This window comes from Lynx canadensis, chromosome B4, assembly GCF_007474595.2.
Source record: "Lynx canadensis isolate LIC74 chromosome B4, mLynCan4.pri.v2, whole genome shotgun sequence".
NCBI lineage: Eukaryota > Metazoa > Chordata > Mammalia > Carnivora > Felidae > Lynx > Lynx canadensis.
The window spans coordinates 4,958,084-4,983,491 of record NC_044309.1 but is presented as its reverse complement, the minus strand read 5'-3'; the positions used below and the strand labels follow the sequence as shown (position 1 = coordinate 4,983,491).

Below are 25,408 nucleotides of genomic sequence, written 5' to 3'. Positions count from 1 at the left end.
TAATAGAGGACCTCTGGGTACATTTAATGAATAGCTCTCTCTCCATATATATGGAAACACACACACACACCCACCCACCCACCCACCCACACACACACACACACACACACACACACCAAAAAAAATCATTCAAATGCAATCACTAGGTTAGAAGAAGGCAGACCTGCCTCCAGCTCCGCTCCATCTGACTAGGACCCCAGCGTGTGCTCAAGTGCCATCATGGATTTGCTTTCCACACTTTTTAAAAAAAATGTTTATTTTGAAAGAGAGAGACACATAGCATGAGCACAGGGGGGTGGGGTGGGGGGGGGAGAAAGAGAGAGAGAGAAAGAGAGAGAGAGAAAGAGAGAGAGAGAGAGAGAGAGAGAGAGACAGACAGACAGAATGAATGAATCCCAAGCAGGCTCTATGCTGTCAGAGCAAGAGCCCGATGTGGGGCTTGATCCCATGAACTATGAGATCATGACCTGAGATGAAATCAAGAGTCGGAAGCTTAACCCACTGAGACACCCAGGCACCCCTGCGTTTACTTTTTAATGCTCATTTCCTGCTTTCAAAATAGGTCTTCTTTTATCTGCATCTTATTTAATTCATTCAAATTCTTTTAAGTTACAATGCAAACCAACTGACCTGCAGAAAGGAAGTAACCCCCCAAATCTCATGGTTAACTACTGGTGTTGATTTCTCCCCCTTCTTAATCAAATGACATAAACTTTTTTAAAAAATTAAGTAACTAAACCAACTACTCTTGTGTTCCACTCCCTCTTTGACTGAAATGCTAATTTTTCAGCAAGTCAACCATCTATAGGAAAACAGTACTAGGGAAAAAAAGGGAAAAGGTCAGGTCACTAAGATGTGGGAAATAAAGTCCTAGAAAAGTTAGAGTTACATCATTAAGAGTAACTCTTAAATAAAACCCCACAGATAATAAAGGCCTCTAGTGCTACTAAACTGAAGTACAAATCATACCACTCTTTTTAAAGAAAAAGTAACTGCAGAATTAAGAAATGCCACGTTAGTCCTAGATGAATACATTTGCCCTTGAGCAAGTATTAGGAAATGGAAAAAGAACAGCAAATATGGATAAATAGGAAAATGTGGGTAGACATTAAAATAAAAATTCCCTTCAAGTGGTTCATCATATAAAAAGTAACAAGTGAAGGAAAAATATTAAAAAGTTGTGATATAGCACTAATAGTTCACAACCATGTAGTATTTTTCTAGACAACTTCATTATCTCAAGAATGTAGAAAGGCAGAAACAGAAGGATTTGTAATAAACTATCATAAAATCTATGACAAGGAACTTTTAAAGTCTGCTAAGCAAAGTACCAATTTAAAATAATCAGAGTTCTGAGCTTCCGGATGTGCCTAAGTAGAAAATGTCTCAATGACCCAGTGGAGGATCTGAACGTGGTCACGTATCCTCACTGTTTCCTCACATATGGGCCCTGTGCTGCTCAACTGTGAATGGCACACACACCAGTGTTTCTCCGTTAAAGCTGAAGTACGTTTAAAAATAAGGCTGGAAAACATACACACACACACACACACACACACACACACACACACACACACACACAAATAAAAATAAGGCTGAAGCCCAAGTTATCACAGAAGAGTGAGGCAGTCTGGGGTAGGGGCTGGAAGGCAGCTCAGGAATCAGCTATTTGACCCTGGGCAAATTCAGGTCTCAGTCCGTCACCTCTGAGCTGTCACCATAAGCAGTAAGGTAAGGGCTGCTGTCAGTCACACAGCATGATGCCTGACAGAGCAAAGGCCTGAAAAGTGCCAACACTTATTGCCATTATGTTCTCATAACCAGTATGTCTTGCTTTGGCCATAGTGATGCCCAACATAGTGCAGTTCTCTGCTTTCAGTGACTGAATACAATTTTTTTAAAACATATTTTGGGGCGCCTGGGTGGCTCAGTCGGTTGAGCGTCGTCCGCCTTCGGCTCAGGTCATGATCTCACGGTCTGTGAGTTTGAGCCCTGTGTCGGGCTCTGTGCTGACAGCTCAGAGCCTGGAGCCTGCTTCAGATTCTGTGTCTCCCTCTCTCTCTTCCCCTCCCCTGCTCATGCTCTGTCTCTGTCTCAAAAATAAAAAAAAAAACATTAAAAAAATAAAATAAAAATAAATAAAACATTTTTAATTTTTTTTAAAGTTTATTTATTTTGAGAAGGAAGGGTGGGGGGGAGGGAGGGAAGGAGAAAGAGAATCCCAAGCAGGCTCCATGCTGTTAGCACAGAGCCTGATTCAGGGCTCAAACTCACAAAATGGGAGATCATGACATGAGCCAAAATCAAGAGTCAGATGCTTAACCGACTGAGCCACCCAGGCACCCCAGTAACTGAATAGTTTTTAAAAATCAACTTTAAAAACATGTTTATAGGGGCGCCTGGGTGGCGCAGTCGGTTAAGCGTCCGACTTCAGCCAGGTCACGATCTCGCGGTCCGTGAGTTCGAGCCCCGCGTCGGGCTCTGGGCTGATGGCTCGGAGCCTGGAGCCTGTTTCCGATTCTGTGTCTCCCTCTCTCTCTGCCCCTCCCCCGTTCATGCTGTGTGTCTCTCTCTGTCCCCAAAAAAAAAAAGAAATAAACGTTGAAAAAACATGTTTATGTTGGTTGTAGTTTTATAAATGCTACATATAATTATATGTTTAAAGATACACAGTGTGAGTATAAGTTATGAGGGAAATATCCTCATATGACAAAAAGAAAGGACTCATTTACTTTCATTATTTGTTCAGCAAATTGCCCAGTGCAGAGCCTGATGTGGCTTGGTCCCATGACCCTAATTAGGATCATGACCTAAGTTGAAATCAAGAGTCAGATGCTTAGCTGACTGAGCCACCCAGGTGCCCCTATTTATTTTTAAGTTTTTTGGGTTTTTTTTGAAAGAGAGCAAGTGGGGAGAGGTAGACAGAGAATCCCAAGCAGGCTCCATGCTGCCAGCACAGAGCCTGATGTGGGGCTTAAACCCACGAAACCATGAGATCATGACCTGAGCCAAAACCAAGAGTCAGACACTTCACCAACTGGGCCACCCAGGTGCCCCTACTTTTAAGTAACTTCTACCCAACGTGGGGCTCGAACTCACAACCCTGAGATCGAGAGTCGCACACTAATCCAACTGAGCCAGCCAGGTCCCCCAACATTTGTTACTTTTCAGATGCCTGGCACTAGTAGATGATAGGAATACAATAAAATAAAGAAAAGGCAGGCAATCCCTATCAAAATACCATCAGCATTCTGCACAGAGCTAGAACAAACAATCCTGACATTTGTATGGAACCAGAAAAGACCCCGAATAGCCAAAGCAATCTTGAAAAAGAAAACCAAAGCAGGAGGCATCACAATCCTGGACTTCAAGCAGTATTACAAAGCTGTAATCATTAAGACAGTATGGTACTGGCACAAAAACAGACATTCAGATCAATGGAAAAGAATAGAGAGCCCAGAAATGGACCCATAAACATATGGCCAACTAATCTTTGACAAAGCAGGAAAGAGTATCCAATGGAATAAAGACAGTCTTTTCAGCAAATGGTGCTGGGAAAACTGGACAGTGACATGCATAAAAATGAATCTGGACCACTTTCTTACACCATACACAAAAATAAACTCAAAATGGATGAAAGACCTAAACGTAAGACAGAAAGCCATTAAAATCCTAGAGGAGAAAGCAGGCAAAAACCTCTTTGACCTCGGCTGCAGCAAATTCTTACTCAACACATCTCTGGAGGCAGGGAAACAAAAGCAAAAATGAACTACTGGGACCTCATCAAATAAAAAGCTGCACAGCGAAGGAAACAATCAGCAAAACTAAAAGGCAACCGACAGAATGGGAGAAGATATTTGCAAATGACATATCAGATAAAGGGTTAGTATCTAAAATCTAAAAAGAACTTACCAAACTCAACCCCCAAAAAACAAATAATCCAGTGAAGAAATGGGCAAAAGACATGAATAGACACTTCTCCAAAGCAGACATCCAGATGGCTAACAGGCACATGAAAAAATGCTCAACATCACTCATCGTCAGGGAAATTAAAATCAAAACCACAATGAGATATCACCTTACACCTGTCAGAATGGCTAACATTAACAACTCAGGCAATGACAGAGGTTGGCAGGGATGTGGAGAAAGAGGATCTCTTTGGCACTGCTGGTGGGAATGCAAACTGGTGCAGCCACTCTGGAAAACAGTATGGAGGTTCCTCAAAAAATTAAAAATAGAACCACTCTACGACGCAGAAACTGCACTACTAGGTATTTATCCAAGGGATACAAGTGTGCTGTTTCAAAGGGGCACAATGTTTATAGCAGTACTATCAACAACAGTCTAAGTATGGAAAGAGCCCAAATGTCCATCGATGGACGAATGAATAATGATGTGGTACATACATACAACGGAGTATTACTTGGCAATCAAAAAGAATGAAATCTTGCCATTTACAACTACGTGGAAGGAACTAGAGGGTATTATGCTAAGTGAAATTAGAGAAAGACAAATGTCACATGACTTCACTCATATGAGGAATTGAAGATATAAAACAGGTGAACATAAGGGAAGGGAAGCAAAAATAATACGAAAGCAGGGAGGGGGACAAAACAGAAGAGACTCTTAAAATACAGAGAACAAACAGGGTTGCTGGAGGGGGTATGCGAGGGGGGATGGGCTACATGGGTAAGAGGCATTAAGGAATCTACTCCTGAAATCACTGTTGCACTACATGCCAACTAACTTGGATGTAAATTAAAAAATAAATAAAAAAAAAATAAAGAAAGGCAGGCATTAAACAATTATGTGAAGAAATACTGAAATGGTACCGCTCCTAAGCCAGAAGTCCTCACTGAGGGGACAGTGGTGACAAGAATCAGTAACGGGCCATTAAGCGGACACCTGACAGACCTGAGTGACAGGCTCAGGCGGAGCTTCTCCTGATTTTATTCCTCCTCTCTCCCACCCAAGAGCCTCTTTAGATCTTGTTTCCTAATCGTCCTCTGAAATTTTAATATTGCGAATACACTGTACGTCTATTTACATACCGTAAATGTTAATTTTTTTGCCCCCACAAGCCAACTCTTGGTCCTTATAGGGGTCAACTTCACCTGACAAAGGGGAAGGAAATAAGCAGTCCTCACAGAGACAGCCACGTCTGTGAAGGCCCTGAGTCCTGTTTTCCAGGCAGACGACCGGGACAGTGTCTCCTAGCTAGTGCTGTGTGCTGACACAGGAGTGCGTCTGGGGCATGCTGAATTTGAGGGACACCTGAGACATGTCAGTGAAACTGTCAACAGGCAGGTGACTATGTGCACGTGAAGCTCAGAGGAAAGAAGTGTGCTAAACGGATAGCGGGGATCACCTGGGGAGCTGGAAGAAGTGTTATTTAAGAGGAGCAAACGGTTACCAGGGTCTAGTGCAGCTGAAGGGTTAACGTGAGGACAGACCAATGCCACACAGACGCTGCGAACGGAAGTCACTGTGCCCTTACCTGCTGGAGGGGACGAATGGAATAAGTGTAACCCGTGGAGGCACACCCGCTCATCTGCAAAATCTACACAGGATGAAAATCGTAAGAAAAGTTAAGGCTGCTGATCTTATAAAACAAAAGTAGACACACTGAAAAGTAGTTTTTTTAAAAAAGCTGTCCTTACTTGTTTCTGACATTAAGGCTGATGAGGTAAGTAAAATGAAAAACCCCCGATCTTCTAAGCATTTGACGATCGCCTTAAACATTTAAAAAAAAAAAAAAGAAAGGTGAAAAAAGATTCAGTTCCTTTCTCCTTCTCCCTCTACCACACTCTGCAGTGAATTTTGAGTTCATGAAAAGTATATATTAAAAACAATTCTTAAAACGTTAACATTTGTGAGAATCAGGAGAATTTTGTCCCAGGTACTAGAAACCACGAGTTCCTTAGTGCCCAAATAATCTTGGCCCTGTTAGGGCCATATATAGTAACCAGAACATCGAGGTTAGTTTCAGGACAGTGTTCACCTATTATAAAAAATCAATTAGAAAAAACATTTCAGTTTTTCACTGAGATGCTTCACAGTTCATCCTGCTGCCTCGGTAGCCAGGTGTAAACTATTCAGCCACTACGAATTCGAGGTGACTCCGACCTGTGATTAACGTCCTAAGCTCATGTTTACCCCCAAAATATCACATGATCCTGGAACTTGAAAGACCAGAAGATACCATCCAATAAGATAATTCTTTCTACAGCATCCTAAGGGACAGAAAATAAGAGAAAAGAACATAATCCGGTCCTGTGACGAGAGACGCAGATGAAAATAAATCCTTCCTCTCATTTCTCTTTACCACCATCTTTAGTGGCATCTTGAGCTCGAGGGATGGAAAAAAAACTTGAAATTTCAATGTTGACAGTAGTTCTGGGAATTCTGCCCCTAGACAGTGAGGGAAGTTACCTAAAAGCCATCATTCTGAATCATAAAGATAACACCTCTTCTCTTCCATTAGTCACCATTTCAAAAGCTTATATACCTATAACAAAGGTAAAATCCAATGTTCATACAGTAAATTTTTTTTCACTAAACCTAAACAGAATATACCATTTTATAGAAGTGATAAAACATCCTACTTCAAAGATCGACAGCTCATGAGCCTACAAATATGGTAAACTTATAAACTGATAACAATTCAAATATGAAAACAAGACTACTAATTATTACAAAAGAAAGAAGTTCTGACAGTGAGTTCATCACAGGAACAATCACGGCACACGCTTCCACGACAGCCCTTGTGCATTTGATAGTTTCTGTTTTTGTTGCCTCCAGTCTTGCAAATTCTTTGATGGCAGGGACTACTTTGTATTTGTGCTTCTGGCACACAGTAGGGACTCGAGAAAGAATTATGGGACAAATATACCAGTAGTTATATAAACCTACAGCTTTCGTATCTAGTAAGTTGCAAACATGTATAAATTTTGTTTCATTTTCTACTGCTGTAAAAAGTGAAACAACAGCCTTTACATCATTCTGCATTTTAGTTTTGCAACATAGATGAGAAGTAAAACCTCTCCAACTACTGAAAACCAGAAATTTCTATCTTCCAAGAAATGGGCAAATGAAACAAATATATATCTTATTATTTTCTCAAATTATGTACTGAAAGGGCTGAAGTTCCTTATTTTAACCTTTGTGGGAAGAAATCACAGAATTTTTTCCATATCTACTAGACTCTTCCATTTACATACAGAAAAATACAGCCATACAAGTCCTTAACACCCTTTTATTTTTTTTTAAATGTTTATTTTGAGAGAGAGAGAGAGAGAGCGCGCGCATGTGCATGAGCAGGGGAGGGGCGGACAGACAGGGAGGGACAGAGATTCCCAAGCAGGCTCCGTGATGTCAGCACGTGGGGCTCGATCTCACAAACCATGAGATCATGACCTGAGTTGAAATCAAGAGCTGGACATTTAACTGACTGAGTACCCCCCCCAACACCCTTTTAAAAAGAGACCCTGGTCTGTACTGTTCTTGAAATTCAGTGTTGTAGGTAGAAGCCCACATACGCTTTATTCAAGGGACACTCATTGCTTGTCCTCTATACGCCAGGCATGGGCACTAAGGCGTCAAAGATACTTAAGATATGATAACTGACCTCAAGGAACTCAATGTCTAGGTGGGGAGACTGACACGTAAAAAATATTCATGACACAATAAGGCAAGAAAAAAAAGTACGGGAGCTAGATGCTAAATGAAATAAGTCAGTCAGAGAAAGACACAGACCACATGATTTCACTCATGTGGAATTTAAGAAACAAAACAAGCAAAGGGAAAGACAGACAAACCAAGAGACACTCTTAACTACAGAGAACACGCTACTGGTTACCCGAGGGGAGGGTGGGGAGACGGGGGGACGAGGTGACGGGGGATGAAGGAGGCGCTTGTGACGAGCACTGGGTGATGTACGCAAGTGTTGAATCCCTATATTGTACACCTGCAACCAACATTACGCTGTATGCTAACTGCTGGAATTAAAATAAAAACTTAAGAAGAGAAAAGACACGGACACGGAGGAGGAAGGACCTCATGTGACGTGTGGCTCGGGCACCGAGTCTCTGGTACTTCTGACACCACTCACACTCACAAGCAGTTGCTTCGCTAATGCATTCTCTCAAAAGCTCTGTGGCCTCTCTTCCTCTCAATTTCCAAATGTACAATGGGTCATGCTACTTCGAAACAACACAGCCCCCGCGCCACAGCGGACAGTCTGCGTCCACCCACTCGGCATCCGGTGCCGCAGCCGGTCCTGCCGGGCTCAGGAGCACTGCCGGACCCTGGGCAGGACTGACCCGGACCCGGTTCTGGAAGGCGGGCTCGGGACGGCCTGAGCTAGCCAGGGCACTCCGTGCCCTTTCAGTCTGCGAGGGGTGTGCAGACGACCAACTGGGCTGCGGAAACTGAAGTGAAGGTTAGGAGGAGGCTTCCCTCCCTGGACGCGCAAAGGAAGCAGGGAGCGCCGCGTGGCAGCCTCGGGACAAAACTACTGTGCAGGGGAGGGCGAGGGGAAACAGAGAGTCCTGGGCAAACGGTACTTGAACCCGCCCCTCAGCTGGAACTGAAGAGTAAGCCTGTTAAACCCTTTCACTGCATAAGCCAGTTTGGGTTTCTGTTACAGGTAACTCAAAGTATCTTAACTGGCTGGCCCTAAGACCCCCTACCTTCACAGCTCCTATACGTGTCCTATTTTAACTTCTCGATCCCTTGCTATCTCCTACGGGGATAGTCCAGCAGGCCGCTAACGGGCTCAGTGTTTGCTGTCTTACCTTTAACACCAGCGCCTTTGGGATGTTTAGGACTTACTATGCTAACACAGTCAGCATCCTCCTTCCTCACACTGAGAAACCCTGGTTAACAAAAAGGGAGAGAAGTCTTTTTTTTTTTTTTTTTAATTCTCAAGTTACTTAACATACAGTGTAGTCTTGGCTTCAGGAATAGAATCCAGCGATTCATCACTTCCACAGGACACCCAGTGCTCATCCCAGCAAGGGCCCTCCTGAATGCCGGTCACCAATGGGCACCCCCACAACCCATCAACCCTGTTTGTTTTCTGTATTTGAGTCTCTTATGGTTTGCCTCCCCCTCTGTTTTCATCTTATTTCTCCTATCCTTCCCCTATGACCATCTGTTAAGTTTCTCAAATTCCACATATGAGTGAAATCATGTGGTATCTGTCTCTCTGGTTGACTTATTTTGCTTAGCATAATACCCTCCAGTTCCACCCATGTTGTTGTAAATGGCAAGATTTCATTCTTTTTCATCACTACTATTCCATTATATACATATATACCACATCTTCGTAACCCATTCATCAATGGATCGACATCTGGGCTCTTTCCATAATTTGACTATTGTTGACAGCACTGCTTTAAACATCGGGGGGCATGTGACCCTTCGAATCATCACTCGTATCCTTTGGATAAGTTCCTAGGAGTGCAACTGCAGAGTCATAGGGTAATTTCGTTATTTAGTTTTTTGAGGAACCTCCATACTTTCTTCCAGAGTGGCTGCACCAGTTTGCATTCCCACCAGCAGTGCGAGAGGGTGCCCCTTTCTCCACATCCTCGCCAACATCAGAGTTTCCAGAGTTGTTAATTTTAGCCATTCTGACTGATAAGGTGGTATCTCAGTGTGGTTTTGATTTGTGTTTCCCTGATAATGAGTGATGCTGAACATCTTTACACGTGTCAGTTTGCCATCTGGAGGTCTTCTTTGGAAAAGTGGCTTTTCATGTCTTCTGCCCATTTCTTCACTGGATTATTGGTTTTTCGGATGTTGAGTTTGAGAAGTTCTTTTTTTTTTTCTAATGTATGATAAGTTCTTTATAGATTTTGGATACTAACCCTTTATCTGGTATGTCATTTGCAAATATCTTCTCCCATTCTATCGGTTGCCTTTTAGTTTTGCTGACTGTTTCCTTTGCTGTGCGGAAGCTTCTTTTTTTATCTTGATAAAATCCCAATAATTCATTTTTGCTTTTACTTCCCTTGCCTTCGGAGACATGTCAAGTAAGAAGTTGCTGTGGCCAAGTTCAAAGCGGTTGTTGCCTGTTTTCTCCTTAGGATTTTGATGGTTTCTTGTCTTATATTTAGGTCTTTTATCCATTTTGAATTTATTTTTGTGTACAGTGTAACAAAGTGGTCCAGTTTCATTCTTCCGCATGTTGCTGTTCAGTTCTCCCAGCACCATTTGCTAAAGAGACATGTTTCCATTGGATACTCTTTCCTGCTTTGTTGAACATTAGCTGGCCATATGTTTGTGGGTCCATTTCTGGGTTCTCTATTCTATTCCATTGATCTATATATCTGTTTTTGTGCCAATACCATACTGTCTTGATTACGGCTTTGTAATACAGCTTGAAGTCGGGACTATGATGCTTCCAGCTTTGGCTTTTTTTTTCCCCCCAATATGACTTTGGCTATTCGTGGTCTCTGTGGTTCCATACAAATTAGAGGTTTGTTTGTTCTGTTCTGTGAAGAATGCTGGTGCTATTTTGATTGGGATTGCATTGAATGTGTAGACTGCTTTGGGTAGTATCGACATTTTAACAATATTTGTTCTTCCATCCATGAGCACGGAATGTTTTTCCATTTCTTTGTGTCATCTTCAATTTCCTTCAAAAGCTTCCTAAAATTTTCAGTGTATAGATCTTTTACCTCTTTGGTTAGGTTTATTCCGAGGTATTTTATGGTTTTTGATGCAACTATAGATGGGATCAATTCCCTGATATCTTTGTTGCCTCATTATTGGTGTATAGAAATGCGACTGATTTCTGTACATTGATTTTATATCCTGTGACTTTGGTGAATTCCTGTATCAGCTCTAGCAGTTTTTTGGTGGAATCTTTTGGGTTTTCCATGTAGAGTATAATGTCATCTGCAAAGAGTGAAAGTTTGACTTCTTCTTTGCCAATTTGGATGTATTTTATTTCATTTTGTTGTCTGATTGCTGAGGCTAGGACTTCCAACACTGTTAAACAACAGTGGTGGGAGTGGACATCCCTGTTGTGTTCCTGATCTCAGGAGGAAAGCTCTCTCTCATTTTTCCCCATTGAGGATGATATTAGCTGTGGGCCTTTCATATACGGCCTTTATGATGTTCAGGTATGTTCCTTCTATCCCAACTTTTCTTGAGAAAAACTCTTGAGAGTTTTTATTAAGAAAGGAGGCTGTATTTTGTCAAATGCTTTTTCTGCATCTCGTGACAGCAGCATATGGTTTTTTTCCTTTCTTCTGTTAATGTGATGTATCACGTTAATTGATTAATTTGTGAATAATGAACCAGCCCTGAAGCCCAGGAATAAATCCCATTTGATCATGGTGAATAATTCTTTTAATATACTGTTGAATTCAATTTGCTAGTATCTTGTTGAGAATTTCTGCATCCATGTTCATTAGTGATACTGGCCTGTAATTCTCCTCTTTAGTGGGGTCTTTGTCTGGTTTGGGAATCAAGGTAATGCTGACTTCATAGAATGAGTCTGGAAGCTTTCCTTCCATTTCTATTTTTTGGAATAGTTTCAGAAGAATAGGAATTAACTCTGCTTTAAATGTCTGGTAGAATTCCCCTGGGATGCTATCTGGCCTAGGACTCTTACTTGTTGGGAGATTTTTGATAACTGATTCAATTTCTTCGCCGGTTATAGATCTGTTCAAATTTTCTATTTCTTCCTGTTTGAGTTTTGGTAGTGTGGGAGTGTCTAGGTATTTGTCCATTTCTTCCAGATTGTCCAGTTTGTTGGCATATAGTTTTTCATAGTACTCTCTAATAAGTGTTCATATTTCTGTGGTGTTTGTTGGTTGTGATCTCTAAAATGAAGAGAAGCCTTTAGGGCGCCTGGGTGGCTCAGTTGGTTAAGCGTCCAACTTCGGTTTGTAAGTTCGAGCCCCATGTAGGGCTCTGTGGTGACAGCTGAAAGCCTGGAGCCTGCTTCGGATTTTGTGTCTCCCCCTCTCTCTACCTCTCCCATGCTCATGTTCTGTCTCTCTCTGTCTTTCAATAATAAATAAATGGTTACAAAAATTTTTTTAATAAAATGGAGAGAAGTCTTCAGATTGTTATATGCTTCTCATTAGTGTCTTACTTTCTACAATATGGAAACAGTAGGGGCACTAGCTTTTGATTTTTTTTCCCTCATATAGCTATAGATCAACACACATCACTTGTAAAGAAGTATCTCACAAGTGGTACTTTGATTAATTCAGACACCCTAGGGATCTACTCAATTCCTCTGTCATAAAACAAAACAACAACAAAAAAGGATTTGGGAAAAACTGTCCTATTATTTTTAAAATCAGGAGTATAAACAGACTAACGAGACACGAGAGTTCACCGAGGCACAAAAAGGGATGAAGGTGTTAGTCGATAAATATTAAGTGATGAAAATCCTTTCAGCAAACTAAAATGATTCACTCTAGGCACAGCCAACTAATAATTAGCTATCGATTTCTTCATGCAAGGCAAAAATAGTAATTACATTTTAAACTGATGAGCCTTACCAGTTGCTTATTTTTCATGTATTCTATTAGCTTATCTATTTTTTCCCCTTGTTTGTTTGACAGTTCCACCTCATACATCCTGAAGCACATATCTTGGCAACAGACTGTGGAGAAAATCAGAAAAACAGGACAATTTTTTAAAATGCCATTATGCCTTTTAGTAACCAATTTATCCATTTTAGATGTTGAAAAGATGAAAGAAGAGCTAGGAATACTCTTAAAAAAACATTCATCATTCAATGGTCTTTGTTACAAAACTCCTTCATAAGAAGTTACTGTATAAAGCATTTGGAAACAACGCTTTCATTAACATTGACTCTACTACAGTATTTGACAAGACCAAAAAAAATACTATACAAATAATATAAACATCAATGTTCCATGAATCAATCTAAATGACCAGGAAATTTCCTTCTTGTGTTTTCTGCTGTTTTTCTTCAGTGAGAAGTACATAAATAAGTAAAAACCACCACCGCAAAACCTCTGTTCTCCTTGAAAGGCATTGTCATGTGGTTCTAACTATTTGTAAGCATCTTTCTGCTTAACGCCCTCAGTGTTCTATAGTAAATCTAGTCTTTGCCACCTTAGATAAACTACCTTTCACAGTTTCTAGTTGGCTTCCAAGGAACTCAATCACATAGCAACCCTACAACTTTCATGAAAGGCCCTTTTGCGAATCGCTTAGGGCCAAAACTCAACAGTGTGTGTATGCGTGTGTGCATGATAGATAAAAATCAGTGGAATAAAGCCCAGGACGTGCAATGTATCATTACATGTAAACAGACCTTTTTGCTCCAAGTAATTCTGTTTTCGAAAGGCAGCTTCTGGTAGTCTTTTTTTCAAAGATGAGATTGTCATTACATACTTAAAATCTAGTTCATGTGGTCTAAAACACAAAACAACAATATCATGCAATCTAATAAACACTTAAACTACATCTTCATAATTTTTGATTTTCTAATATAAATGCAAGCAAAAATATCAAAACAAGAAAGTCCTTAAATTGATAAAATCCCAGTCAGGTAATATGCACATATATAAATACTGCAGATTTTTAAATACAGAACCCCACAGACCACGTCGGCAAATACATTCACATTTTCTGAATGCGTGTGTTTCTGAGATGAAGCCAAACATCCACATGAATGGAAGAATTACGCATCCTGGGATGAGAATTTTCTAAACGTTATACTATGTGAGAATTGGCGACTTCGGACAATAGTGGACTGGTTCACCACACTGTGCCACAGAATGAACCTCATCCAGACTTTTGCACCATTTTCCCCGACTGTTTCCTTCTTTAAAACTCATTTTTAAATACTTCTGGACTTATAAATGCCCCCCTTGCCCCTAAATACTTCTGAGTGTGTGTGTCCTTAAAAAAGGACATTTCCTTATGCAACCACAAAACAATTAATAAAATCAAGAAATTAACAATGATATAGTACCATTATTTAGCCCACACACCTTATTCAAAATTTGCCAAATGTCTCACTGTGGGGCTTTGTAACAAAACATGTTTTCCCCCGCTGGTCCAGGATCCAATCCAGAATGACACAATCCATTTAGTTATATCTCTTTAATCACCTTCAATCTGGCGAGTCTCTTGGTCTTTCTTTATCTTTAATGGGTTTGGTATTTTTTCAAGAACACAGACCATGTATTTTGCAGAATGCCCCTCAATCTGGGTATGTCTGATGTTTCCTGCTGATTAGGACAGCAGGAAAACCACACAAGTGGCACTATGTCATTCTCCTTGCATCCCATCAGGAAGCACGTGATACTTATTCCACTGTTGGTGACGTTAACTTGGACCATTTAGGTCATTGTTCTGACCACTTCTCTCTACATAGGTTAACTGCATTCCATAGTGACAAAGAACCTTCCCGTCTCTCACATTTATTTCCAGAATTCTTACTGTACTCTCTGGGTTCTAATACCCCCCTCACTCCTCCCTCTTCTTAAAACAGGTCAATAGAAAGAAAATTAATTCTGACAGCACACCTGTTTTCACTTCATATTTCAATAAAATATGTCTATCTTTCAATAGTTTTGGGGGTTAACTAAGAACAGATTAAATAAAAAGATTTCATAGGATGCCCTTCACAGTGCCCCAGACGAAAATAATTCATTGTAATGTAACTACATGTAATAGCTACTCCAGTTAATAGGAGTCTAGGAAAATCATGGGATAATCAGAAAATCAGATACTGTAATTCTTAATAAAGACTCAACAATAGCATAAATGCCTATAATCTGCTGTACCTGCTATCTAGACAAATCCAATCTCTTTCTTGGGGAAAGTCAAACATCTAGTATCAATTCAGTTTAGCCTGTGAAGTCATATTCCTATGAATGGATAAAGATATTAAAATTTCAAAAGTGGCCTGTCAAAGATTATAAAACTACTTCAAAGCCAAGGTTGGAATTTAGATCTGAATTTAGGTTGCCTGTGCTCCGTACATCTACCCAAACGTACTCTAATCTGACACCAAGTACAACTGCTTCATTTCACACCAGTACCAACAAACAAGACCTCAAAATGAGAATTAAAAAAAAAAGAGACAAACATTAGTAAAGGACACAAACTCAATACTTACAGTTGGGCTGGAACAGCTGTACCGTAAGAGGACCAAAGACTGACATCACACAGCAGACAGCCTTGAATAATTAATTTGCCTTGCCACAAAGGGGTAAGAGCTTTAAGAAATGAGTAAAAAAAGAAACTGGTTACTTATGAACAAAACATTTACTGAAAAAAAAACCAAAAGAAATAATTAAATAATTTCTTACCATTTTCACTGAGTTCAAATCTAGGGAAAAAGAAAAGGTATTTTTATAAGAGCAAACGAAACAGATACAGTAAAACAAAGTATGTGCACAATTACTTACATGCTTTCATGAGCTGATGCTGCCATCTTTTTAGGTTCCCTGTACTGAAAAGCTACAATAACATAAGGACAGATCTGCCTGGGCCGCTCAATAACAGTGCTGCCTGAAAGTTCATAGAGGTAATACTGAAAGAAGAGAAATAAGGATTATCAGGGTAGCACTATGGAACTCCATAGGCACCAAGTTCATCTCAACTCCACCCAGTCCTGCCATTTAACATATTAGATTCAGAAACGTATCCTGGGAACGATTTATTCCCCGGTGACTATACCTGACTCAGTTCAAATGCGCGAAAATGACTCGTCTTGTGAGAAACCTTGTTAGTATTTGCAGCCACGTGGCAATCATAGCCAGAAGATGGGCTAGTATAGTTAGTTGTATAATTCTCAGACACAAACTTGACTTTTCCCTAGAATGAAAATATTAAGACTAATCAGATGTCTCTAAATGGCAATAATCTTATTCTAGGATTCATTTAAAAGTAGCCTAATGAGGATGTGGACGTGTTTCAAACAGATTAAGAACTATGGCTCTTAGAAAATTACGTTAAGGCCAACAATTGTTTTAGTTATCCATAAGCCTCTTAATACTGTATTTAAAAATCTGGTATACCTGGGCATATTTCTGAGGTAAATGACCATAGTTTTTATCTCAACACGAAAGAAGGACATGAATCACCCCAAATTTAAGTGAACCATTTCTCTAAAAGAAAAATTATATAGCCTACCAACCGAATAGATTAGCTCAATGACTGTAACATAAAAGATGACAAAAAAAATCCAAACTTTCACAGGATGAGTTTTCAAACTGAAGTATTAAGTTATCAATTGTAATTTAATACACATCAAGATATTTCTACTATGCTGGGACTCAGTAAATTAGCAAGGAGCAGATATGCAGTAAAGTGCTTAGCAGGTCATTGGCCCCAATTACTGAACAGTTGATAGTATTTCCTATGATAGATTTCTTATAGGTCTTTCAGAAAAAGTAAAAAAAAAAAAAAAAGGAAGGCAATCAAAGTTACCATATATACAATGAAATATCATACAGTAATTTTTTTTTTTTTTTATTTTTGAGACAGACAGAGACAGAGCATGAACGGGGGAGGGGCAGAGAGAGAGGGAGACACAGAATCGGAAGCAGGCTCCAGGCTCTGAGCCATCAGCCCAGAGCCCGACGCGGGGCTCGAACTCACGGACCGTGAGATCGTGACCTGAGCTGAAGTCGGCCGCTCAACCGACTGAGCCACCCAGGCGCCCCTCATACAGTAATTTTAAAAGCTTTTGTAAATAATATAATGACATACGTGGAAAAACACACAAAGTATATACCAAATGAAGTAAAGTTATAGGCAACTTTTATTTTTATCTTTACAGAAAGAATTTACTTTTTTTTTTTTTTTTTTTTTTTTTTTTATGTTAAGGTCCTGCTTCTTCATTTACAGAACAGTCAGGGGCCATAATAATAAGCCAAAGCATATAGACAGCACTTCTCAGTGAGCAATCACAGCCTGTACTGTCTCCCCCTCAAACATTTTATGGTGTCGGACATGGCTGACTTTTGAGCAGTAAAGGAAGAACTGAGAGCACATACAGGTAAACACTGAACAGCATGTCCAGCAGCAGGAGGGCACAGGGCCAAGAAGCCCAGGGCAAAGCCCAGCGGACATAAACACACCCCCGACGGCAGCCGGCACCCTCTGCCGCGGAGCGGGTGGACGAGGGAGGGCAAGCGGGGACTGTGCCCCAGGGGATGCTACCTGCTCGCCAGTTCTTGGGGACACACTTTGGAATAAGAAGGATTCACACTTAAAAAGACACGTCAGTAGTGTTTATAATCCAAGAACTCAAGATAGTAAGACAGCTACAATGAAAGCAAAAACAACAAAACAAGACCACACAATGTGTCCTCACAAAGCCCACCAAGCACTAAAATCAAGTTTGCCTTGGATCTACCCAAGTGAACTTTCTAATCATGCTATTCACTTGTACTGAACTATGTAAGGGTGTTGAAGAATTTCTGAGATCAGCAGTTATAGATGCCACATAAAGCTGTGAACAGGGTCTGGATGTTTCAGGGATCGAGGAAACAGCCTCTCTTATTTCGACAATTTAAACCAAAAAACGAAAGTTCCCTTCTAAATTCATCTCTTGTAACTGGAATCACAATGTTTTATAAGCTGCTACTGGTGTCCTGTTATTTAATATTTAAAAAGAGGCACTGTGGGCCAGGGTGAGAGAAGGCTTTTCACTGAATACCTTTTGTATTATTTTGAATTTTTTTTTTTAAAAAACATATTCATAGATGATCTATCAAAGGAACAAAAAAAGCTTTGTCTTTAAAGGAAAGCAAAAATAGCAGTAATCTTTTCTGAATTTGGATAGCTGTCTTCAATGACCACTATGTTTAGCAAATGATCTGCAAAGAACATTATCACAGACTGATAACCTTTAGTTTTTGAAAGAAAAATTATATAGAAGCGCATTTGGGCTTTACCTTAATTAGGTTAAAAATTACAACATAACCAGACTTCCCATGATACCACGGTCTTGCGTGAAGATAGTCTGAGTATTTGGAAATATACACACCTATAAAAGTATAAGATATAGATTAATTCACACTTTACAAGGACTGTTTACTCATATACATTTCACATGTAAGGGCTACCTGTAACTAAAAAGACAAATAAAAGTCAACATTAAACTGTTCCAAAACTGCTTACCTTTTAAAAACTATTGGAGATATTCTAAAAGTATGGAAACATGAGAGCTACGACAAGATAGAATTTATCTGACGGACAACGAATTTTCTAGTTGGGTACAATAATTAAAGAGGGATGAACGAATCACATTCTTGGTAAATTCTAAGTTTTATTTTTTTTCTCCAGGCAATCGTTCCGTGGAAAGGCCTACAGTAATCTGATTCTCAAGTTATTTTTTTACAAAACATCTCAGTAAGTACTCATATAATAATAAGTGCTGAGGTTTACTAGATAGCAGGTATGTGCTGGGCAGCAGTGACACCAAAGGAAATAAAACAAGTTCCTGCCTTCAAGCAGCTTATTCTGCTAGTGTGTGAAACTTCCAGAAAGGCAGGAGGTATGTTTGTGTTCTTCACCATTGAAGCCACATCACAGCCCAACATACAGGAAGTACTTAACTGTCAGACACATGCTGTATTTGAGGACACAAAGAAATGGAAATAAGCAATGTATTTGTTCAGAAAAGGAGTTCTTTCAACAGACGAGTGAAATTCTCAGAGAACAGAGTGAACAAAAGTATGGAAGCATAAAAGATTATAAATTGTTTAGGACAGTGGGGCCACGGTGTGGGGAGCAGGGGAGAAAGCCCGAGAAGCTTAAGGCTGAAAAGGAAGCTTGGAACTGAACAGTAGAGATCTTTGTAGGGCTTGCTGTAGGCAACAGAGATGCATCAAAGGTGTTCAGCAACAGACTGCCACTTACATTTTTGTTTTTAAGTTTGTTTATTCTGAGAGAGAGAGAGAGAGAGAGAGAGAGAGAAAGCGTGAGTCGAGGAGGGGCACAGAGAAAGGAAGAGAGAGAATCCCAAGCAGGCTCCACACTGTCAGCGTGGAGCCTGATGCGGGGCTTGAACCCACAAACAGTGACATCATGACCCGAGCCGAAGTCCGATGCTTAACGGACGGACGGAGCCACCCGGGTGCCCCCAGACTGCCACTTAAAAGAGGGCGGAGTCTCAAGAGGGGAGAGACGAGAATCAGGATCAACCAGAAAGCTGCCGTAAGAGATGAGACAGGAGAGGAAAGTCTCCATGTGGCAGCGGTAGGGGAATAGGGAGGAAAGAGCAGGTCCCACAGAGACTCCTGAACCGCATCTCTCGAAACGCAAAGACAATGCAAGGCGAGAGCACTGTGATATGTTGGAGGGAGCAATGAGCTTGTGGTCAGCGCTGGGTTCCAGGGCCAAGTCCTTTCTTCCTACTAATAAGCACATGACTGAGGAGTAAGTCACTTAAGCAGGGACAGTGGGCTTGGGTCATGGATGCAGCAGCCACAGGAAGCAGTCCTCAGGAAGATTTACTATAAAATACTACATTACTATAAAATATTATATAAAATATTACTGTTATACACAGAACTATCCATTTCTACGTGAGCCAAAAACTTGATTTTTTTTAATGTTTATTTATTATTGAGTGAGACAGAGTGTGAGCTGGGGAGGGGCAGAGAGAGAGGGAGACACAGAATCCGAAACAGGTTCCAGGCTCCGAGCTGTCAGCACAGAGCCCGACGTGGGGCTCCAACTCACGAACCGTGAGATCATGACCTGAGCCGAAGTCGGAAGCCTGACTGAGTCACCCAGGTGCCCCAAGGCAAAAACTTTAAAATGCACACAGCCAGGAGTGTTATTTTATTACCCAGCCAAGTACGTGTTCAAGAAGAAAATGTACTTGTTGGAATCATCCAGTTTCTACTCTACCACCCTACTGAAGCCAGCCTGTATCTTAAACAATATAATCATGGGATGACAGTAATGTAGAAAACCGGCCTTATTGTTTTAGGGATGTAAGCTGAAGTATTTACTTTCAAATTCTCCAACAACAACAAAATTGTATAACCAAATTAAGGGAAGAATGCAAAACATTTTCTGTTAAACTTAGGGCATGGGTGTATTATATGGTCCTCTCTACTTTTCTTATGTTATTATGTTTTATAATGAAAAGAGGGTGGTGAAAAAGAGTAAGAAGAAAAAAAGGTTTTATGTAAAATGTTTCGGGGGTTAAGAATATACATTCCCTTTCATGGTCTTTGGAAGATGTGAATGCAAGTTTTCAAACACGTTGCTTTACACAGAGTGACCACATAACCCAGCAATTCCACTGCTGGGTCTATGCCTAAGAGAAGTGGAAACAAATGTCTACACAAAAACGTGGATGTAAGTGTGCGCAGCAGCATTTTTCGTAACAGCCAAGAAGTGGAAACAACCCAATGTCCCTCAAGTGCTCAAAGAATAAAGAAAACAGGTAGAACCCTACAACGGGATATTATGCAGCCAAAAGGCAAACAAAGTGCCGGTACAAGCTACACCACGGAGGAGCCCGGAAGACACTAAACTGAGGCAAGAAGTCGTACAACGTAACATGGGGTTCCATCTAGGTGGAATGTCTGCGCTAGGCAAATCCACAGAGGGAAAAGCAGATGAGTGGGTGCCTGGGCTGGTGGTGGCGGGGGGCCTGTCACTGCTAACAGGCCCGGGACTGCTTTCCTGGGTGATGCAAACGGTCTACAACGGACTGTAGTGTGGGTAGCACGACTCTATGAACACATTAAAAATCGCTGAACTGGACACTCTGGGTGAGTTGCGGGGTGTATGAACTTTATCTCGGTGAAGCTCTGTGAAAGAAAAGGTCAGCAGGAATCTGGCCACTCCCCCAATCCTCTCAGTCTTGATCCCCACACTGCTAGCATCTGAGAGAGCTAAATAGCTCTCCTTAGGTCCTTCTGCTTTCCGTCAAACTCCACTCCCCAGCTGTTCCTCCACCACGCTGCTCCCGGCTGCCCTCCTCTCCCCTCCCCACCTGATGGTCCCACAACGATCCAACAGTCCTGACTGGTCTTTGCCACCTTCTCCTCCTGATACTGTCCCACGTCACGGTATCTTTGACTTCAACTAACACCCAGCCCCGCCACCGTGAACCCCAATCTCCAGTTCTAAATCCTTTTCCAGCAACTTTTTTACCATCAGCAGGATATCTCCCAGAAACACTGAGGAAAATCTCATTATTTCTCAAATCCAACTCCTGAAAGTAGTGTCCATTTACTGAGAGCTTACCAGGTATGTGCTCCCAGCTGAGCACGTCACATAGCCTCCCACTATCCTCACAACAGATCTAAAAGACAGTTTTATCTATTTCGCAGATGAGGAAACTGAAGCTCAAAGAAATGTAGTGCTAATCCATATTCTTGACTGTAAGATTACCTTTCTCTTTTAACTCCTCGGCTTCCCTAACAATGTCTTCTCCTTCTGTGCCTCTTTTCTATTAACGATATTGCTGTAGTGTAAGTTTACAACTTTATATCTGAATATTTCTTTCTCTTTCTCCTCACATTCCACAGTTGCCAAGTTTGGTCAGGTCTATCTATTCTCTATTCCTTACTGCCATTATAATGGTTTAGAGGACATCCTCATTAGTCCTGGATGACTGTACTAATCTCTTGGTGCTGGAAGATACCTTCAGTATCTTTTCTAGTCCAATCAACCTTTTTAAAAAAAGTTCTGGAGCTCCTGGGTGGCTCAGTCGGTTAAGCGTCCAACTTCAGCTCAGGTCACGATCTCGTGGTTCGTGGGTTCAAGCCCCGTGCTGGGTTCTGTGCTGGCAGCTCAGTCCCTGGACCCTCCTTTGGATTCTGTCTCCCCCCCTTCTCTCTCTGCCCCCTCCCATTCATGCTCTGTCTCTCAAAAATAAATAAAAACATGAAAAAAGAAAGAAGGAAAGAAGGAAGGAAAAAAGGAAGAAAAGAAGGAAGGAAGGAAGGAAAGAAAGAAAGAAAGAAAGAAAGAAAGAAAGAAAGAAAGAAAGAAAGAAAGAAAGAAAGAAAAGAAAAAAATATAAAAAGTTCTGATATGAAACCTCTATTGGAAACTCTTAATTCTCAGACTCAAAGCTCATTTATTTGTTTAAAGCTCTGATTTTAAAGATTTTTATATCATTAATGAAACTGACTTTTAATAGAAGTATCTCATGAAATTAATTAAACCCCACTTCATCCTGTAAAAGAGATTCTTTTTTCTCACAGACTTACCTTTGGCTGGGTCACCAAGAGTAGTAAGAGCACCGCTGCCCACACAGAGTCCACGCTGACATACTAACTTTGCCTTGAAATAAATAAAAGACAGAACTTTGCTTATCGTATCAGTCTTAAGAGAGACAATGAAATAACACTACAACAGAACCTTTCAAATAGATATGGAATGTGTACACAGTATGTATTTACGGCACAAAGCAAGCTTATGCAAGGTAACTGTGTTTGGTTAATAGTTCATGGAATGTTATCGTTTCTGTTAACAAACATGTCATCAGCAAAACTAAATTGAACAAGCTCACAGATTAAGTCCTCTCTTGCAGATTTCAATTATAGCTATGGAATCACTAAACTGGAAGATGTGTTAACCCCAAATGCCTCTTTTAGTATGAATTCAGTGTCTCTTATTTGTAAGTGGATGATTAAGCAAATAAATGAATTCTTCTGGTATTACTATATAATCCTTATGTATATGCTAACGTTAAGTATTTTTTAAGCATCTACCTTTATTCTTCAATCACAATCACAATCAAAATACTGAATTATCTTAAGTTGAATTATAAATCTCTAGTGTTGTTAAATCTGTATCCAGGAAGCCATACACATCTTTGGAGGCACACCCTCCACATAGCAGTTTCCTTCTCCCAAAGTTTTGGTACAAACAATACAGAAGTTCAATCTTCAAAGACAGTCATGAACCAATTTCAAGTAACTTGACTGCTGAAAGTGTTCACCGTATCCCACCATGTAATTGAAACTTGAAAAAGCCTCCACAAGAAACAGAAAGTATCTATGTGAACCATGATCCAGAACGGTGAAATATCCATTCACCCCGTCAAAAGGCATTGCTGATACTTAAGAAACCTGCATTCATGCAAATCTGACCTCGAGCTGACAGTGTATTGCAGATGAAACTAAAGCGGGCCTGTGAAAAGGTGTAGAAATCAAATCTCTTTCATAATCAGCCTTCACAATCATTTATACTGCCACCAAAATTACGTAACAAAAAAGGCTGGTGAACTGGTAATTTTACAAATCTTAGAGAACTGAAATACCGATATTTAACGATATCATTAATTTTGTACACTAATATCACAAAATTAGTGTTCTATGACCTACCCCCCTTACCTGACTTTCAGTTTCAAACAGAAGAAATCCGTAAGTCTCTTTAAGTTCTTCCTGAGTATAATTACTTGCTTTTTTTTCTTGGTAAAAAGCTTTGTACTGTATAAAGAGAGAATAATTGAATGCTATAAACATTTATTTTGCCTTGCAAATTAATTTTTAAAAATGCATCATCTGAATTCCTCCTGTTAAAAAACTAATGAAATTTATTATTTTTTCTATTCCCTAGAATACATTCTTATTACCTTCCAAGGATTTCTTATCTCATCTGAAAGTGACAGCTGAGAAGAACAAGGCTTATATACCAAAAATGATGGGTCTATTTCTTTAAAATAAAATAAAACTAACACACAGACACAGTGTGTACCAAGCACCTCACCTCATTTAAGAAAATGTCATTTTTCACCAAAGTCACTTGACTGTACTGAAAACCATGCTCAGATGCAGAGTCCAAGTAAGAAGTATGAAGAATTGAAATTGCCCTCTGGAAGAGAGAGTCTGAACTCAAGGACACTGTCTCAAAAACTGTAAAACACAAACAAAAATAATGCAACTGTTTAAGATAACCAAAGGATGGGGTTTAAAGCGGTACACTAAATATCACTGAACACGTCATCTAGTCCCTGCCTGGAGAACGCAGACATTGACAATGTGTTCTTGGCGACTGTACCTCTACTGTCTTAAAAGACCTCTCACGGGAAGAACATAATCTAAACGGAGGTGAGCGGGGCAGCTGGGTGGCTCAGTCGGTTGGGCGTCCAACTTCAGCCCACAGTTCGTGGGTTCAAGCCCCGCACTGGGCTCTGTGCTGACCCTGGAGCCTGCTTCAGATTCTGCGTCTCTTTCTCTCTGTCCCTCCCCAGCTCGAGCTCTATCTCTCTCAAAAATAAATAAACGCTGAAACAAGTTTTTAAAACAGAGGTGAGTTACTGAGGGTGAGTTACTTTCAATACAAGAGTAAAATAAACCCTGCCGGATCCCTCGGGCCTTCTGGTTTAAAGCTGTGCGCTGTAACCACCGCCGGGACAAGCACACCAAACGTGATAGTGCCAAGGTGGTGGTCAGCAATCGCTTAGACCAAGGTTTCTCATCCTGAAGTTCTTTAAAACGTAAGCCACATTTTGAGACACTTACCCTTCCCGTCTTCTCATCAAATCCCCAAGTGAGCCTGCTGGGTTCCTTTCAAGGGGCCTAATAGTGCACACTCCACAAACACATTAGAAAGCATTGTATCTTTGGGGGTTCCTCAGAGCCTAGACAAGTCTATTGAACTTGACTTCTTACGGGTTATATTATGAAATTACTTTTCTCCATGTCCCCAAAATGAAACTTTGTTACTTTTTAGAAAACCTACGCAGACACATGCCATCCCAGAGATTCTGCGCTGCCCCTCCTGTGACAGGCAGGGCTCCTAATCCAGAGTTACTGACTTGGCCCAATAATCCTCTGGATTGAGCCTTCGTGACTTTTGATTTTACAAGTCCTTATTTTAGCCAAAAACTGGGCCTAGTGAGTTCTCATAACACTTAACTATTTGTTTACTCCCTTCTATTTCTATTCTCTTTAACAAGGTCGAGGTGGGGAGGTACAAATTAAGGACTAGAAGGTTTGGTCACATAGGATAAGTAAACCATTACTACGGCTTCCTACTTCTGCCAGAACCTGCCGATTACATTAAAGTCCAAAACCTAAAGGAAAAACAGGAATTTTAGTTAAAACTAACTAATAAGCAACGGTAAAAAACTGAACTATTATAGAAATGGAAACAAACATTTCAGTCAAGTTGATTTGGACTCAACTGTCCTACCACTTCAACTACCTAAGTAACGCTTTAATAAACAAAACGCTTTAATAAACAAAATGTCCTAGTATCCAAAGTGAAAGACTGTACGTAGCACGGAAGGAAAAGAGGATGAAACATTTAAGACTATTCTGAAATTCATACATCTCATCCATGATCCAGATCAACTGTTTTACTTTTTCTCAGTTTCACTCTTTCCTTCGATAGCAGGGTACAAATGTTATAGCACATGGATATTCTTAAGAGGCTTGAATAGCAAAACACCAGGGGTAAGAATTAA

The 25,408-nt window shown here is 40.5% G+C and overlaps 1 protein-coding gene across 4 annotated transcripts in view; it reads right to left on the bottom strand.

Moving 5' to 3' along the window:
- The window catches only part of TASOR2 (transcription activation suppressor family member 2), an 80,585-nt gene that overhangs the window by 30,143 nt on the left and 25,034 nt on the right, over positions 1–25,408 (bottom strand). The window contains exons 3-14 of one of the 4 annotated variants that reach the window (XM_032593817.1): positions 23,707–23,852; positions 23,331–23,426; positions 22,203–22,275; positions 17,916–18,007; positions 15,691–15,828; positions 15,420–15,544; positions 15,321–15,340; positions 15,128–15,227; positions 13,313–13,413; positions 12,528–12,631; positions 5,661–5,733; positions 5,498–5,560 (exon numbers count right to left, since the gene is read on the bottom strand). In XM_032593817.1, coding sequence (XP_032449708.1) covers positions 5,498–5,560; positions 5,661–5,733; positions 12,528–12,631; positions 13,313–13,413; positions 15,128–15,227; positions 15,321–15,340; positions 15,420–15,445 — 487 coding nt within the window. In that variant the 5' untranslated portion in view covers positions 15,446–15,544; positions 15,691–15,828; positions 17,916–18,007; ... (1 more) ...; positions 23,331–23,426; positions 23,707–23,852. Of the gene's footprint in view, positions 1–5,497; positions 5,561–5,660; positions 5,734–12,527; positions 12,632–13,312; positions 13,414–15,127; positions 15,228–15,320; positions 15,341–15,419; positions 15,545–15,690; positions 15,829–17,915; positions 18,008–22,202; positions 22,276–23,330; positions 23,427–23,706; positions 23,853–25,408 lie in introns of those variants that run through there. The other 3 variants (XM_032593816.1, XM_030322162.1, XM_030322164.1) reach the window with 3 other exon arrangements.